This window comes from Macrotis lagotis, chromosome 2 (genome assembly GCF_037893015.1).
Source record: "Macrotis lagotis isolate mMagLag1 chromosome 2, bilby.v1.9.chrom.fasta, whole genome shotgun sequence".
Taxonomy (NCBI): domain Eukaryota; kingdom Metazoa; phylum Chordata; class Mammalia; order Peramelemorphia; family Peramelidae; genus Macrotis; species Macrotis lagotis.
In genome coordinates this window covers 199,658,620-199,675,059 of record NC_133659.1, presented here as the reverse complement: position 1 = coordinate 199,675,059, position 16,440 = coordinate 199,658,620, and the positions used below count along the sequence as shown (strand labels likewise).

At 35.6% G+C, this 16,440-nt stretch overlaps 1 protein-coding gene across 1 annotated transcript in view; it reads right to left on the bottom strand.

Annotated features, from left to right (window-relative positions):
- Window positions 1-3,030: 3,030 nt before the first annotated feature.
- LOC141512071 (EF-hand calcium-binding domain-containing protein 13-like) overlaps window positions 3,031-16,440 on the bottom strand; it is a 34,717-nt gene continuing 21,307 nt past the window's right edge. The window contains exons 7-9 of the mRNA XM_074220965.1: window positions 12,487-12,558; window positions 8,768-8,911; window positions 3,031-3,110 (exon numbers count right to left, since the gene is read on the bottom strand). Of these exons, the coding sequence (XP_074077066.1) occupies window positions 3,031-3,110; window positions 8,768-8,911; window positions 12,487-12,558 (296 nt within the window). The remainder of the gene's footprint in view (window positions 3,111-8,767; window positions 8,912-12,486; window positions 12,559-16,440) is intronic.

The following is a 16,440-nucleotide window of genomic DNA, read 5'->3' as shown; positions in this document are numbered from 1 at the left end:
CACACTGTCACTTTTTTCACACTTTTCACTGTCAGCCTAATGGTCCATGGTTCAACTACATATTATTTTCAACCTTTAAATCTCTGTTCATGCCTTGCTATAACTAGCCTTGGTTAAACCTGACTGTTTGCTTTCTCTGCTTCTTTGTGCTAAAAATATAGTCAGGCAACTCTGCCTGCTGAGTCTACTAAAATTGAATGTTTTTTTTTTCTGAGTGATTCTATTTTAGTTCCCAAAATGACTATCTCAAGTTTTTCCTTTTTTCCCAAGACTCCTACATTCCTCTCATTAGCTGAAAAAGAGAGTCCATCTGATAAGCTCTCTCTTCTTCCTATTTCAATCAAAACTTCAAAATTCTTCTACATTATTGTCTCCCTATTCTTAAAAAATCATTCACTTGACCCTCATATGTTTTTGCCCCTTAACTTTTCTCTCTTTCACAGTCAACTGACTTTTAAAGAGTGACCTAAGCATACTCTCTTAATATCCTCATCTCCCAGTCTCTTTTCAATCCTTTATGAGTTGGTTATGATCCCTTCCACTCTGAAAACTATTCTGTCCAATGTTACCAACTATCTCTTAGCTGTTATGTCTAATGGGTTTTCCTCAGTTCTCATTCATCTTGAAGGAGAGATCGAGATAAATGACAACTAAAGAAACATTCACTTATACATTTGATACTGTTTTCTCTCTTGGTTTTTGTGGCATGGTTCTGTCCTTCTAAGAGTCCAATTGTTGCTTCTCAGTCTTCTTTGCTGAATTATCCTTCTCCCATCCATTATTCATTGTGGTCTCCCTAGTCTCTGCTTTGAGCATTTTCCTTTTCTGTCTTTCCATTCTTTCTCTTGTCTATCATCTCCACATATTTGTTTATTATCTCTACTACATGACTAGAAAATCTCCGTGAATATGTAGATGTGTAGGTTCATATAAAATCATCTCTCTCCTGAATACTAATCTCAGTTTACCAAATGCTGACTAGATATTTCTGCTCAGATATTGCAGTGGAATCATCAGCTCCACAAGGAATTCATTACCTTTCCTGCTAAATTATATCTCCCCCTTTCTCCAAACTTTATTCTTTCATGTCATATAGGTTTATAACCTTGGAGTCATCCTTGGCTCTTTCCCTTTCTTTCACCTCCCATATCAAAGTAGCCACATCATCTTTTATTGATTACACATGTACATCTTTCACAATTGACACTTTCTTCTCATTCAAACAATTACCACTCTAGTTTAGGTCCTCATCATCTTTTGTCTGAAATATTGTATTATCATTATAATTAATCTCCTTCCTTCCAATTCTCATGTTCAATTCAAGTTTCACAAATCTTCCAAAATTATTTTTCTAAGAAGTAGATCTAACTGGGGCAGCTAGGTGGATAAAGCACTGGACCTGGAGTCAGGAGGACCTGGAGTCAGGAGGACCTGAGTACAAATAAGACACTTATTAATTGCCTGGGCAAGTCACTTAACCCCATTGCCTTAAATAAAATTAAAAAAAGAGAAATAGGTTTAATCATGTCTCTATCCTGTTGTCTTTCTTCTTCAGGATAAAATATACACTCCTCAACCTGACATCTAAAGTCCTTCATTATCTGATACTGTCCTATCTTTTCAAACATTTCGTATTAGCCTCCTTTACACATTCTGTGCTCTAGATAAAGTGATTTATTATGAGTTCTTTGGACTTGATATCTTGTCTCTGATACTGCACCACATCCCATGCTCACCTTCAACAAATGAAAAGTTGGGAAGGAGAAAGATATTCTATGCATAGGTAACAGAAGTGTGTGGACATTATAGAGGGCATACTGAATAGTCCAGTTTGGCAGTAGAATAATATAGACAGAGTAGAGCAGTATGAGATGTGACACCAAATTGTGGAAGGTTCTGAATGGTGGTCAAAGAACCTTTGGAGAAGAGGATGACATGACTAAATCTATGTATACATTTTCATTGGGTCATTGGAGTTTCAACAAAGGCAGCAGAAGATCTTTATTTGTTTAACTAAATCCAGATCTGAGTCATAGATTAGCTTTGGAATGCCTGGAAATTAGAAGTTTCCGAATTGCACCCTTGAGTAGCAATTCTCATTCATTCTTCAAAGCCTAATTCAAGTCCATGAAGCCTTCCCAGTCCACTGTAGTCTACAGAGTTCTCTCCATTCTCTGAACTCATAATAATTCCTATCTATAACACTGTACACAGTAACAGTATTGTACAATGATCAACTATGAATGACTTCACTATTCTTAACAATACAATGATCCAGGACTATTCCAAAGGATTCATGATTAAAAAATGTTATCCATCTCCAGAGAAAGAATCAATGGAGTCTGAATGCAGATCCAAGCAGACTATTTTTCACTTTATATTTTTTATTGTTTTTTTCCATTTGATATGTCTTTCATAACATGACTAATATGGAAATATTTTACATAATTTTACATATATAATCTATATAAAATTGCTTGCCATCTCAGGAAGGGATGAGGAAAGGAAGATGAGAAGCAGAAAAAGTTGGAACTTAAAATTTAAAAAACAATGATTGTTAAAAATTGTCTTTACATATAATTTAGGGGAAAATAAAATATTGTTAAAATATTTCCTATCTATAGCATTGAGAAAATCTAAAAATGCTACCCTGTCCTGTTTCTTCTATATTATAAAGCCTATTTTATTCACTAATATGTGATGTATCTCTCTGACTAGATGGTAAGCCCCATGTCAGGAGCATCTTTTTATATTACATAGTACCTAGTAAAATATCTAATACAAAGTATAGTAGTTGATATAAAGTTGATTGGTTAAACTTCACTCATCAAATATTGCAGCAAGGGGTGAACTGTTATTAAAAGTAGTGCAAATTAATAAAGGACTGAAAGTGAGCAAAGAAGGGAAAGGAGAAAATCTAGTAAAAAGTAAAATTCTTAAATCTAAAAAGTCACAATTCACAAAAATATCAAAATTTATATTCCAGAAACAGCAATAGAATGATTGTTAATAATTTAAATTTTAAAATTCTTACTCACTTTTATCTTTTGGAGATTTTTCATCCTTAATTAATTTTTTCACAAAGTTCTTTAAATTCACTGCTCCATCATCTGCAAAAGGGAGGGAAAAGTCAATTGAGATAGTTCATTGGAGAAAATTAAACTTAGAAATACCATCATTAGGGTTAACTAGCTGAATTTACCACGAATGGGTAATTTTTATCTGAACCTTAGTTTCTCTCTCATAAAATGAAAATTTTCTTCTAATTCTACTCTTCTATGTCATTCTTTGTTGATGAAGCAAAAATATTAGCTTAGAAAAGTCACAAAAATGGTTCAAAGGGGAGGATAACTATTATTAAATTCTACATTTAAATGTGTAAAATATTAAAAAAAACACTCATATATAACCAGTTATTTTCATGAAAATTCATTTGATACATATCTTACTAGTCTTCAATGAAAGAGAGTTGCTTCAAAAGAGTGTTGTGCTGTTTTTGTTTTGCTTTTTTCCTAAAGTAAATGCTTTCCCACAAACATAACCAAACATAAGAGCATGGTTTCAATGAATAATAACCAAATGTATTTTCTCACATTTCCTTAGTTCCCCCTATCCCTGAGACCCCTCCCCTCCCTCTGATTGAAAAGCATAGGGAATGGATCATGGTGACCTTCTCCCAAATTCTCTTTTTAAAGAATTTGCCCAGTTTAGTCATCTCATCATTTCCCAGTAGCTATATTCTTTTGGACTTCATAATTCCTATCCCTCCCAACCTCTCTCTTCCCTCTCCCTTCTATTATTTCATCATTATTATGTTATGTTTATTTCTGGTTTGATGGTAAGCCCTACATCAAGGGCATCTTTATATATCATAGAGTATCTAGTAAATACCTAATACAAAGCTCAATAAAGTTGATTGGTTAAACTTCGGTTTAACTTTTCAGTTTCCCCCATTAGACTATAGGGACTGGGTCTATATTTCACCCTTCTTCATTTTCCTAGTGTTCAGTGAAGGGACTTGCATATCGTAGGCATTTATTTATTGACTGATTGCTGGTCTATCATTAGCTCTGTTCTGTTCAATATTTTTAGAATATAAAAATAAAAACTATTGTCAAGCACTTCAGTAGCAGCCATTTGCTTAAATAATTTAAAATACTAAGAGATAAAGCTAAATATAATTGAATTTAATTGGCCATTAGTTGAAGAAAATCAAAGCAATTATATTCACCTTTCAAAGAATCATGGAATGATGCTGAAAACTCTATAACATGGTCTGCGGTTATTATTAATATTATTAATATTAATTATTGTTAATATTATTATTATTATTAATAATAATAATAATCAAGGGCAGTCAAATGGTACAGGGTATAGATTGCCTGGTCTGAAGTCAGGAAGACTGATCTTCCTGAGATCAAATCTGGTCTCAGACACTTAGTTGTTGTGTGACACTAGGCAAGTCACTTCACCATCAGTACTCATTTGTCAAATGAGCTAGAGAAGGAAATACAAACCACTCCAATATCTTTGACAAGAAAACATCAAATAATGTCACAAAGAATCAGATGTCACTGAAAAACAACTGAACAAGAACAAAAATAGTAACCACTCACTTTCAAACACTCTTTGCATTTTATATAGTTTTCCTCATAGCAATCTGGAAAAATATTAATAGCAGTATTTTATACACAAGGAAATGAAGCTCAGAAAGTTCTCTTTTGACTCTATGCATGTTTTGTTATCTGTTATCATTCTTCCAAAATCATCATTCGCCTTGGCATTAATCAGCATTCTTAAGTATTTGAAAATTATTTTTCATTATATTGTTGTGGTCAATATACAAATATTTCATCTAATTCTGCTCATTTCATTCTGAAATTCATACAAAATTTCCTATCTTACTCTGAATTTGTCCTTTTTTCATATTTTTTCTCTTGGAGAAATAATATTCTTTTACATTCATAGAACATGTTTTGTTCATTCATCCATTTCCAAATGATAGGCACCTAATTTGCAACTCTTTATAACAAAATGTCACATGGATATTTTGTTATTTATTATATAAATAGTTTCATACATATAGAACTTTTCTCTCTGTTTTTTGATCTCTTTAGGGCATGTATCTAATAGAATCACTAGAAGCAAGAGCATACACAACTCAGAGATTTGGGGATCATATTTCCAGAATTCCAAATCCTAGCTCAACAAGAGTGACTTAATATGACTATCATTCATATAGCCTCTATAAATTATTATTTTCTTTGTCATCTTTGTTGATCTGTTGAGTATAAGTAAGACACATCAGAATTGTTTTATTTTGCATTTTTCTTATTATTAATGATCTGAAGCATCTTTCACTTGATCGCTAATAATTTGAATTTATTTTTTTTGAAACTGGCCTCTTCCTATCTTTTGACTATTTTGCTATTAAGGAAATTCTCTTTTTAATTATATATTTGTTTCAATTTCATATATTTCTTGCATATTATATGCCTCTCAGTGAAATTTTCTGTACAATTTTTTCCAGTTAAATATTTTCCTTTTAATTCTAACTGTATTGTTTCATTAGGTTTGTATAAAATTTCAATTTTTTAATCAAAATTATCAATTTTATGTCCTGCAATCATCTTTATCACTCTTCCCTTATCCATAATCATGAAACATATCTTTTTTTTCCATTCTCCCCTAATTTGTTAATATTATGGTCTTTTAAAAAGTTTAAATGTGGTCTTTGTAGCCACTTGGGGCTTATATGGTATACAATGTGGATGTAAGCCTGTTTTCTATCAACTCAAATTCTAATTTACACAGTATTTTTAAAATCAAATTGTGACCCAGTAATTGATTACTTTGGACTTGTTTTTCTTCACACAAAGCTGCTTTATTTCAGTCCTCTATGTACTGAATCATTTTCTTTGATCAACTTTTCTACTTTTTAACCAGAACTCAATATTTTTGATTTGTACTATTGTCTGAAATTTGGTGTGTTTTTGTAGTAACTGTAGTATTGTCTGAAATTTTAGTTTCACTTCCTTCCCACTTTTTTCTATAATTTCTTTTAAGATTATTGAAATTTTGCTCTTCCAGATGATTTTCTTATAATTTTAAGTTCTTTATAATAACCCTTAATAGTTTCATTTGTATGACATTGGCTTTATTCATTAATTTTCCCTAATTAACTATGTCTTTATTTTTATAAAGAATGTTTTGTAATTATATTCAATGTGTGTGTCTTGACAGGAAAATTTCCAAGTATTTTACTAATTTTCTACTAATTTTGAATTCAATTTCTTTTTTCAGATCTTCCAGCTGGGTTTTGTTGGTAATACACTGAAAGACTGATGAATTTTATGGCTTTATCTTATATCTTGCTGCTTTACTTAAATTATTGCTTCTATTAATTTATCAGACCTAATAAAATCACTAGAATGTGTCAGTTGGAATCAAATCCATTATGTTCAAATTATTGTCATGTAGCTAGAAGATTGGCACATGGATCAAAGGGCTAAGAATGGCTTCTTTCACTAAGTGACCCCAGCTGTAGGATCTGTTTAGATTAGGTTAATTTCTAATGTATCATGATTTCTAAAAAGGAGATCCAGATTCTTTTATTTTCCTTTATTTCTGGTTCTTTCCCTGCCCATACCCCTGGGTGAAATCACATATGAAGTTTACATATGACTCATGCCAAAATCTCCCCCACTGGTGATCACAAAAGTAGTCAGTGTTCAAGGTAGATCAGGTTAAGTGCAGCTATTTATTCCTCCTGTCCAAAAGATAGGATTTTGATAAAAGGATAAAACAAAATGATCAAAAATATACTGAGAAAGATATGAAACAGTAACCAACAACTCCTATTATATTCTCCTAAGAGACTGATACTTAAAACTTCAAAATATGAAAGCATTTTTTGGGACTGCTGTATAGTCACTTCCTTTCAGCTGAACTAACAACTTATCAAGTCATTTTTTTCAAGGGATATTATCTTTTAGTAAGTCGGTGGTCATCTTCTCTAATAAAGTTGTAGTGGCAGCTGCTGCCTAATGTGGAATCCAAAGTTAGACTTGCAAACTCATGAAGTTACTTCCAAAGTTGGAAATATTCCATCCAAGCTTAGCTATTCATTAACTCATAATCAGGAGAAGAAACCTAAGCAGAAGAGGCAGCTGGGGACCCTGAGATCCAGGTCCAAGCCGGGTAGCATTTGTGCTCATTTCCATGTTTAGGCAGTCCCCTCAGAACCTAGGGACATGGAAGGGGTGCAAAATCTCCTCTCTTGCTACAAGGAGTCCAAGAGAACTCTGTTCAAACAAAACATTCTCAGAAAAGAGAGTAACAGAGGAAGAAGAGACATCTCTGCTAGTAAAATGGATAGCAGAACTTTGTGGCTTAAAGACCAGTCTTTGATATAGTTTGTTTTTCTCATAAGGAACAAGGAATTTTTTTGTCATTCCAAAGATTTTCAGCACTAAGTATTATCTCTAGAAGTGGTCAAAGGGAATTCAATTCAGTTCCAAGTAAACTTCAAGGAATATGTTCTATCCCTGTTACATGTAACCTATTGCAAGCAATATTTGAATGCTCTGACATGATGACTGATATGTCCAGATTATAAGAAGACAGGTTACTGGCAAAGTGAACATTGAAGAAACCCTTAACAAAAATGTGTAAAGGACTGGGAAAAGAAAGAAATATGAAAGGTGCTATTTAGACCCAGATCACCTGAGATATACACACTACAAAAAAGATATCACATGAAGCAAACATTTAAAGTCAAAGAAAAATATAAGTACATTCTACCAGTCCAAGTCTGTAAATGACAGTTATAAAAGCCTAGACCTTTCACTGAGGTCTTAAACCAGTGTGATTTATAATAAATGGGGTCTGATTTGACATATCTTGGTTCCAACTTGTTGGAGCCCTATCAAGGCAAAGATCCAGTCCCTGGTTGTTCCTAGAATGAAATCCAGTAGAATTCAAAGATCTCAATTGCTAAGTAAAGATATCCTTGGGGGGAAGCTAGGTGGCACAGTGGATAGAGCACCAGTCCAGGAGTCAGGAGGACCTGAATTCAAATCCAGACTCAGACACATAATAATTACCTAGTTGTGTGACCTTGGACAAGTCACTTAATCCCACTGCCTCATAAAAACTTTTTAAAAAAAAAGGAGAGTAAAGTATAAAAAGCCTGGAAAGCTAGGAAAGGACCAAGTTGTGAAGTACTTTAAAGTCAAGAAGATATTTAATACTAGAGAAACAGGTAGTCATTGAAATTTAATAAATATTTTTAAGTAAGGTAAAATACCTATAATGTATTTATAATGATATAGTTTATTGGCCATCAGGGAATACAGATGCTATCTTGTATCAAACAGGTTTACATTATAGAGAACCTTGCATGATAATGATAACCTTCAATTAGACAGTAAACATAAATCATAAAAGGTAAAGCTGACGTATCAGGATTTTCTTGTATTGATCAGTATTTCTTGCATGATATATCCAGATTTAGGGAGTTGTTTGTAAAAGTTCGTTGAATTTTTTTATTTCCTGTACCTCTACTCCCATCACCATTCAAACAACTTTCTCTTCTAAAAAGGGGGAAGACACTTCTAAAAGGAAAGGTGATTGGCCGGATCACTTTACTCCATCCCTCAATTTTATCTTTTTTTTAGCAAGTGACTGAAATTTTAGTTTTACCATTAGAAAGCAAACATAGTCTCATATATACTATGTAAATAACCTGAGAGAAAGTTGTGCTTACCATCAGTTCCAATAGATTCCAGGGTATCCTTAAGCTTGCCATCTTCTAATTTGATTCCAAAGCTTTCCAGAACAGGTAATAAATCTTCAACATGAATCATCCCATTGGATACAGAGGAAACAATATCCTGTATTTTTTGTATTTCTATTTGTTTAGAAAAACCGAAGATTAAAATCATTATATGTCTTTCTGAGGAAATAAGTAAAACTTTATTTGAAGACAGTATTCATTTTCTTTTTTTATAAGTTTTTAATTAATTATTTAATGTGATAGGGTTATTAAGTGACTTGCCCAAGGTCACACAGCTAGGCAATTATTAAGTATCTGAGGACATTTGAACTCAGGTCTTCCTGACTCCAGGGCTGGTATTCTATTCACTTAACTGCTCCTATTCATTTTCTAATATGGAAGTTCTTGGATATCTTATGTCACTCAAGTAGCCTAATAACCAAGAATCTTCTGATCATGCCTAACAATTTGACCATTGGGGTTTGGAGATGGAAGGGACCTCAGATATCATCTAACCAAATTACTCTTTTGGAAATAAGGGAGATTAGAATGGTGAAACTCTTTAGGCAAGTTAAAAGCAGAATAGAATGGGAAACATGTCTTCTACTTCTAGGTCTTGAATTAACTTCTGCAAGATGACCAATGATTAACTATCATTTACTAAGTGCTATGGGTTGGGTATACAAGTTAGTGACTTAAGCCTCAAAGATCTTATAGTCTAATCTTGGATCAAACAAGTTCACAGATAAGTCTATAATATAACCACATTGTGGTTGAGGGTGGGGTTTAACATCTGGAAAAATTCCAGAAAACCTTCCTTGAAGAACTTCAGGAGGTAAGGAAAGTAAGCAAACCTGCTATAGAGTATATACTATACCAATGGTTTTGCAAATATCAAATTCATTTGATCCTTACAACAGCCCTAGCTGTGCTATAATCCCCATTTCAGAGATGAAAAAACTGAGGATGGAAGACGTAAAGTGACTTTCCCAGGTTAGCATATCTAATAAGTGTCTAAGGACATATTTGTAACTCAAGTCTTAGCTACCAAAATCATCATTCCACCAAAACTCTCTCTCTCTCCAAAATTGCTAATGATCTCTTAGATGCTAAATCCAATGCTCTTTTTCTCAGTTCTCATTCTCCTTGACCTCTCTGTGACCTTTTACACTATTGATCACTCTTCCTTGCTACTGTCTTCTCTCTAGGTTTTCAAGTCAACACTCTTTCATGGTTTTCCTCCTTTCTATCTAGTCACCACTCTGTTTCCTATGCTGGATTCTCCTCCAGATCATACCTTCTACCTTGAGGTATCCCCCAGGATTGTCCCAAGCCCTCTTCTCTTCTCTCTGTATATTACTTCCCTAGGTGATCTTATCACCTTTCTATGATTTTGGAATCACTATGGTGATGATTCTCAGATCTACCTATTCTGTCCCAAACTCTCTGCTGATATCCAGTCTCTCATCTCCACTGCCTTTCATATATCTCAAACAACGTCCAGTAGACATTTTAACTCATTTTAATGAATTCTGTCTAAAACAGAACTCATTATATTTTTGCCTGAATCCTCTTATCCTTCTACCTTCCTTCTACCTACCATAAAGGGCAATATCATCCTCCCAGTCTCTTATGATCACTGGATTCCTTACTCTCTCTCATTCCTTCCAATATCTAATCTGCTGTGAAAGCTATTTATTTTACATTTGCAACATCTCTAGAATCTGATCCTTTCTCTCTTCTGATACTGCCACCACCCTATTGCAGGTCCTCATCACCTCACATCTGGATTATTGTCTCAATAACAACCTGCCTATCTCTCCTCTTTCAAACCTCCTCCATTCAGTCACTAAAGTCCTAAATTTTCTTAAAGTGCAAGTTTGATCATGCCATTCCCCATCCCCTACTCAATAAACTCCAGTGGTTCCTTATTTATTCCAGAAGCAAATATAAAATCTGCTGCTTGGCATTTCAAAGTCCTTCATAACCCAGTCACCTCCTACCTTTACAGGTTTCTTGCACCTTATTCCCTCCTTAACTGTATTTTTTCATTCAATAAAACATTGGCCTCTTCACTATTCTTAGAACAAAACATTCCATCTCTCAACAACAGACATTTTCTCTGGATATAGCTCCAGGCCTGGAACCTCTTCCTTGTCAATTCCAATTATTGACTTCTCTGCTTCCTTTAAGACTCAACTAAAATCCTACCTTCTATAGCCTTTCATAACCCTTCTTAAATCCATTTCCTTCCCTTTATTCATTATTTCATCTGTTGAATCACTCTTTGATGTCAGGGACTGTGTTTTGCCTTTTATTTGAATCTCTAGCATTTGGAACTGGGGATGGTATATAACAGGCACTTAATAAATTGCCAGTACCTTATCAGCATAGTGAGGTGCTTGGAAAGATAGGTTAGAACCAAATTGTAAAGGGATTTAAACATAAAACAGAGGAGTTTTTATCTTTCATAAAAGAAATGAGAAAACATTGATACTTCTTAAGCAATGGAGTCATATGGTTTGTCCAGTGCTTCAGGAATATCAGTTTAGCATGATGTGGGAGATGATGGATTGTGGAGTTAATGAGTAAAACAAACTACTTACAGCTTACTTCTTTGGGATGAAGTATATAAAGTAGTTCATGTTTGATGAAAAGGCTTTACATTGGAGGGTGAATTAATATCAAAATAAAAGGATAAATATCCCACATTTAATATGTAGATGTAATAAAACTGTCTTTTTCTTGAAAGTGGTTGATTAGTAATCAATGCCAGATTGCTGGGTTGGTCATTGGTTGATGTGAGTAGAAGTAGTATATGTTCACTTGACCTTTTTGGCTACTAGACATTTCCTTTTTGGCCTTTTATCCCCAGTCTACTACTTGAACTTTAAGACAGATTTAGGTTTTGTCTTCTTGAGGAAACCATATTTGGCTCATAATTGAATGCAGAGGAAGCTTTGACTCGCAGCTACTTTCACTAGATAATTCAGATTCAACTATAAAAATGTTAAGGATTTTGGTTAAATACATTGGTTATTATCCAGGGCTTCCTTAAGATGCCTTAGATCAAAGTATGTCTGAAGCAAACTATGATCATTCAGATCTTTTCCCCAGGTCCCAGGGTGGCTAAGAACACAAATGGAAATAGGAGCATTAAAGAGATGCACTGAAATTCATATAGCTCTTAATAGGATTGTCCAGAACAGGATTTGGTGGTCTTTATACTACCTCTTTTATATTATTATCTTATCCATTTATTTTACTGTTGCAAATTGACAAAATTTCTGTATTTATACTGAAACTCTCTTACTAGCTTCTCTGATACACCATAGTATCTCTCAGAGTAGCATCCACACAGCATGTGAATATAACAGAGATAAGTGGAATATCAATCATATTACAGCCCATCTTATGAAATTAGGCTGATAAGCCTTAGAGATTTTTTGACTTGCTTATGGTCATAGACTTAAGGGTTAGAGGCAGGATTTGAAAAACAAGCTTCCAGATTTTTAATCTATTAAAAAAGTTTACTATCAAAATATTTCAATACAGGAAAAAGTTTGACATTCCTGGGACCTCATTTGAGACTGTATTTCCACTTTTAAAAAACTAAAAATGAGATAAAAGTATATTGTTGGAAAGGCAGGGGAAAAAATTCCAATCTATGCAGTAAAGCAGAATTAAACAAGCTCACAGATATTACTCACTTTCGGTTATTAGTGACTTTTTCCCCTTAATGAATTGTTTGACCATATCCTTGAGATCTACTTTTCCATCATCTGTAAAAGAGAAAAACATAATTTACATTTTTTGAGAGGACGGACATGCAGACTTCAAAGCTAAATCTATAAAGTCAATGAAAAATGAACTTTTCAGGGGAACTTCTTTTACTTTTGTGTAGATAGAGGGTTGGAACCTATTCTAGCTCCAGATAGTTGCCAACAAGTTCATGTCATAGATATAGGCTACCTCAATATATATAAAGTTTGAAGCCAAAGGCCCCCTAATGAAAACTAATCTTTTTTGCTATATCTATAGCATAGTAAGAGTGTGTAGCAAATAGTCCAGGGAATTTAATAGTCAAGTAATAAAGTCAGAACATGAACAATTTTAATTACTTTTGTTCTTTTTTCTTTCATGAGGTCACTTATTAACCAATGCCTACTCATGCAGAAGTGGGACCCCGGATGCAGAGGAAGTTTTCCAGCGTAGAACACCAAGACTATGAGAACAGTCTTTTTCTTTCCCTCTCCTCTCTCCTTTCTCCTCTCTTCTTCTTCTTCTTCTTCTTCTTCTTCTTCTTCTTCTTCTTCTTCCTCTTCTCTCTTCTTCTTCCTCTTCTCTCTTCTCTCCTTCTTCTTCTCTTCTTCTTCTTCTTCTTCTTCTTCTTCCTCTTCCTCTTCCTCTTCTCTCTTCCTTCTTCTTCCTCTTCATCTTCTCTCTTCTTCTTCTTCCTTTTCCTTCTTCTTCTTCTTCTTCTTCTTCTTCTTCTTCTTCTTCTTCTTCCTCTTCTTCTTCTTCTCTCTCTCTCTCTCTCTCCCCCATGGGTGAATCAAATTCTTCTTTCTTTTGCCCTTTCAAGCAAACACAATGTTTAAAGATATACCTCGAGCTCCCTAAAGAAGAGGTCAAGAAGCAATCAATACCTTAAAGCCTCTGAGAAGCAAAAGAAATGGGTAAAACAACACTTACAGCAGAGATGGGACCAGAGATGTCCAAAAAGAGAAAGGTGAGAAGCTATCTTTGTTACTGCCCCAATTCCCTCCTGCCCTATGTTCCTCTTAGGACTTGCAGCCTACCTGAGCTCTGTTTTTTCAAATTTATTTTTTTATTCTCATTTTGTACAAATGTTTTTTTACATTAATAAAATATTCTTGTTTACAAGTAAACAAAATACCCCTCTACCCCCATGAATATAGATAGACTTGCTTAGGCGAAAAAAGTAAAGGGGAGAGAAAAAAATTAAAATTAAAAAAATAATAGTTATAATTGTAGGTATGGCCAGGTGGCGCAATGGACGAAGCACCAGCCCTGGAGCCACGAGCACCTGAGTCCATATGCAGCCTCGTAAACCCAACAATCACCCAGCCATGTGACATGCAAGCCACCTGATCCCCACTGCCCTGCAAAAACCAAAAAGAAGAGGAAAAAAAAAAAAGACCCAAAATAAAATAAAATAGTAATAATAGTAGGTGTAGCTAGGTGGCAGACAGAGCATTGGCCCTTGAGCCAGGAGCACCAGGGACCAAATCCAGCTCCAGACACCCAAAGATCACCCTGCTATGTGGCCCTAGGCGGGCCACCCAGCCCCACTTGCCCTGCACCCACCCCCAAATAATAATAATAATAAAATGTGCTTCAGTCTTTGTTCCAACACCAACAACTCTGTCACGTGTGGATCACATTTTTTATGATAAGTCCATCACAAAAGTTACTTCCGTATTTTTCCAATGTTGCCATTGCTGATCGCAAATCCCTCCTTTCTTATTTCTCCACTACAATGTACTATATTTTCTCTCTCCTTTCACTCTGACTCTGCCGTAGGGTCACTGAGTGGCAGAGCAGAAAGATCTCTGGTCTTGGGGCCAAGAAGCCCTGAGCCCCCATACCACCCCTTAGGCCCAGAATCCACCTGGCCCTATGGTCCTGGGCAGGCCTTCCAATCCCAGCCCCTTGCAAGAAGTAAAAAAGAAAATGTGTTATACCTGACCACTGTCCCCCCATGGTCCATCCTCTCCTCCTTTATTCACATCCCCACCACTCCCCCCGGGCTCCCACCTCCTTCTTACTCCAGATTTCTATACCCCATTGAGTATATTTGCTGTTTCCTCTCCTAGGCATCTCTGATGAGAGCAAAGGTTCCCTCATTCCCCCTTGCCTCCCCCCTTCCATATCATTGCAATAGTTCATTGTAATAAAAAAATCTTATTATGTGAAATATCTTGGACTATTCCCCCTCTCCTTTTTTCTTTCTCCCATTCCATTTCCCTTTTTTTCTATTGACTCCATTTTTACACCATATTTTATCTTCGAATTCAGCTTTCTCCTGTGCTTCAACTATAAAAGCTCCCTCTACCTGCTCTATTAACTAAGAAGATTCATATGAATATTATTAGTATCATTTTTCTATGCATGCAGTTCATCCTCATTCAGTCCCTCCTATTTTTCCCCTCTCCTCCAATCTCCATGCTTCACCTGAGTCCTGTATCTGAAGATCAAACCTTCTGTTCAGCTCTGGCCATTCCAAAAGGAACATTTGAAATTCCCCTGGTTCATTGAAAGTCCATCTTTTTCCCTGGAAGAGGACATTCAGCCTTGCTGGGTAGTTCATTCTTGGCTGCATTCTAAGCTCTTTTTCCTTCCAGTATATTATATTCCAAGCCCTATGAGCTTCCAATGTAGTTGCTGCTAATTCCTATGTGATGCTGACTGCAACTCAATGATATTTGAACTGTGTCCTTCTGGCTGCTTGTAATATTTTCTCTTTGACTTGGGAGTTCTGGAACTTGGCTATAATGTTCCTAGGGGTTGGATTTTTGGGATCTCTTTCGCGGAGGGGATCTGTGGATTCTCTCCATTTCTATTTTGCCCTCTGCTTCTAGGATATCAGGGCAATTTTCCTGTAGTAATTCTTTGAAAATGATGTCAAGGCTCTTTTCCTGATCATGACTTTTAGGTATTCCAATAATTTTTAAATTATCTTTCCTAAGTCTGTTTTCCATATCAGTTGTCTTTTCAATGAGATATTTCACATTTTCTTCTAATTTTTCATTTTTTTTGGTTCTAAAGTATTGATTCCTGATTTCTGGTAAATTCATCAATCTTCCTGAATTCTATTCTTTGTCTGAAGGATTTGTTCTCCTCAGAGAGTTTTCTTATCTCTTTTACCCATCTGGCCAATTTTGCTTTTTAAGGCATTCTTCTACTTAATAACTTTTTGAACTGTTTTATCCATTTGACCTAAGCTGGTTTTTAGCATGCTATTTTCTTCAGCATTTTTTTGGATTTCCTTGACTAAGCTGCTGACTTCATTTTCATGTTTTTCCTGCATCTCTCTCCTTTCTTTTCCCAGTTTTTCGTCCAACTCCCTCATTTGATTTTTCAAAGTCTTTTTTGAGCTCTGTCATAGCCTGAGCCCAGTTTCTGGTTTGCTTGGAGTCCTTAGATGCAAGAGCTTGTGCTTCCTCATCTTCAGACTGACTGTTTTGATCCTTCTTGGGCTCATATGCAAAATATTTCTCAATGGTCTTCCTCTTGTTTCTCTGCTTGCTCATTTTCCCAGCCTGGGCCTGTTTTGGGGGTGCTTCCTGAGCTTTTGGGACACTCCCACAAGGGTCTCAGTGTGTGAGGCTCTGTCCTTCCTCCTGGTCTGTGAATGACCATAAGTGCCCCCCTCTGCCACGGGGCTGAGGTTGGGGGGGGCCTGCTGTTCTATGGGGGGGGGGCCTAGACTGAGATCAGGATCTGAATGTGGTCAGAGCCCCAGAGTCCTGTTCCAGAGGCAGTGGACAGAGCTCTGCAGTCTCTCTTCACGCCCCTCCCTCAGCTCAATGAGCTCATGCCCTGGAGGCTCCTGCTTACCAACTCCGCCTGCTTCTGTTTCTGGATCTGGGCTGCAGAATGACCAAGCTGCTTGCTGTGTGCCCTGAGGGCTGGGCTCC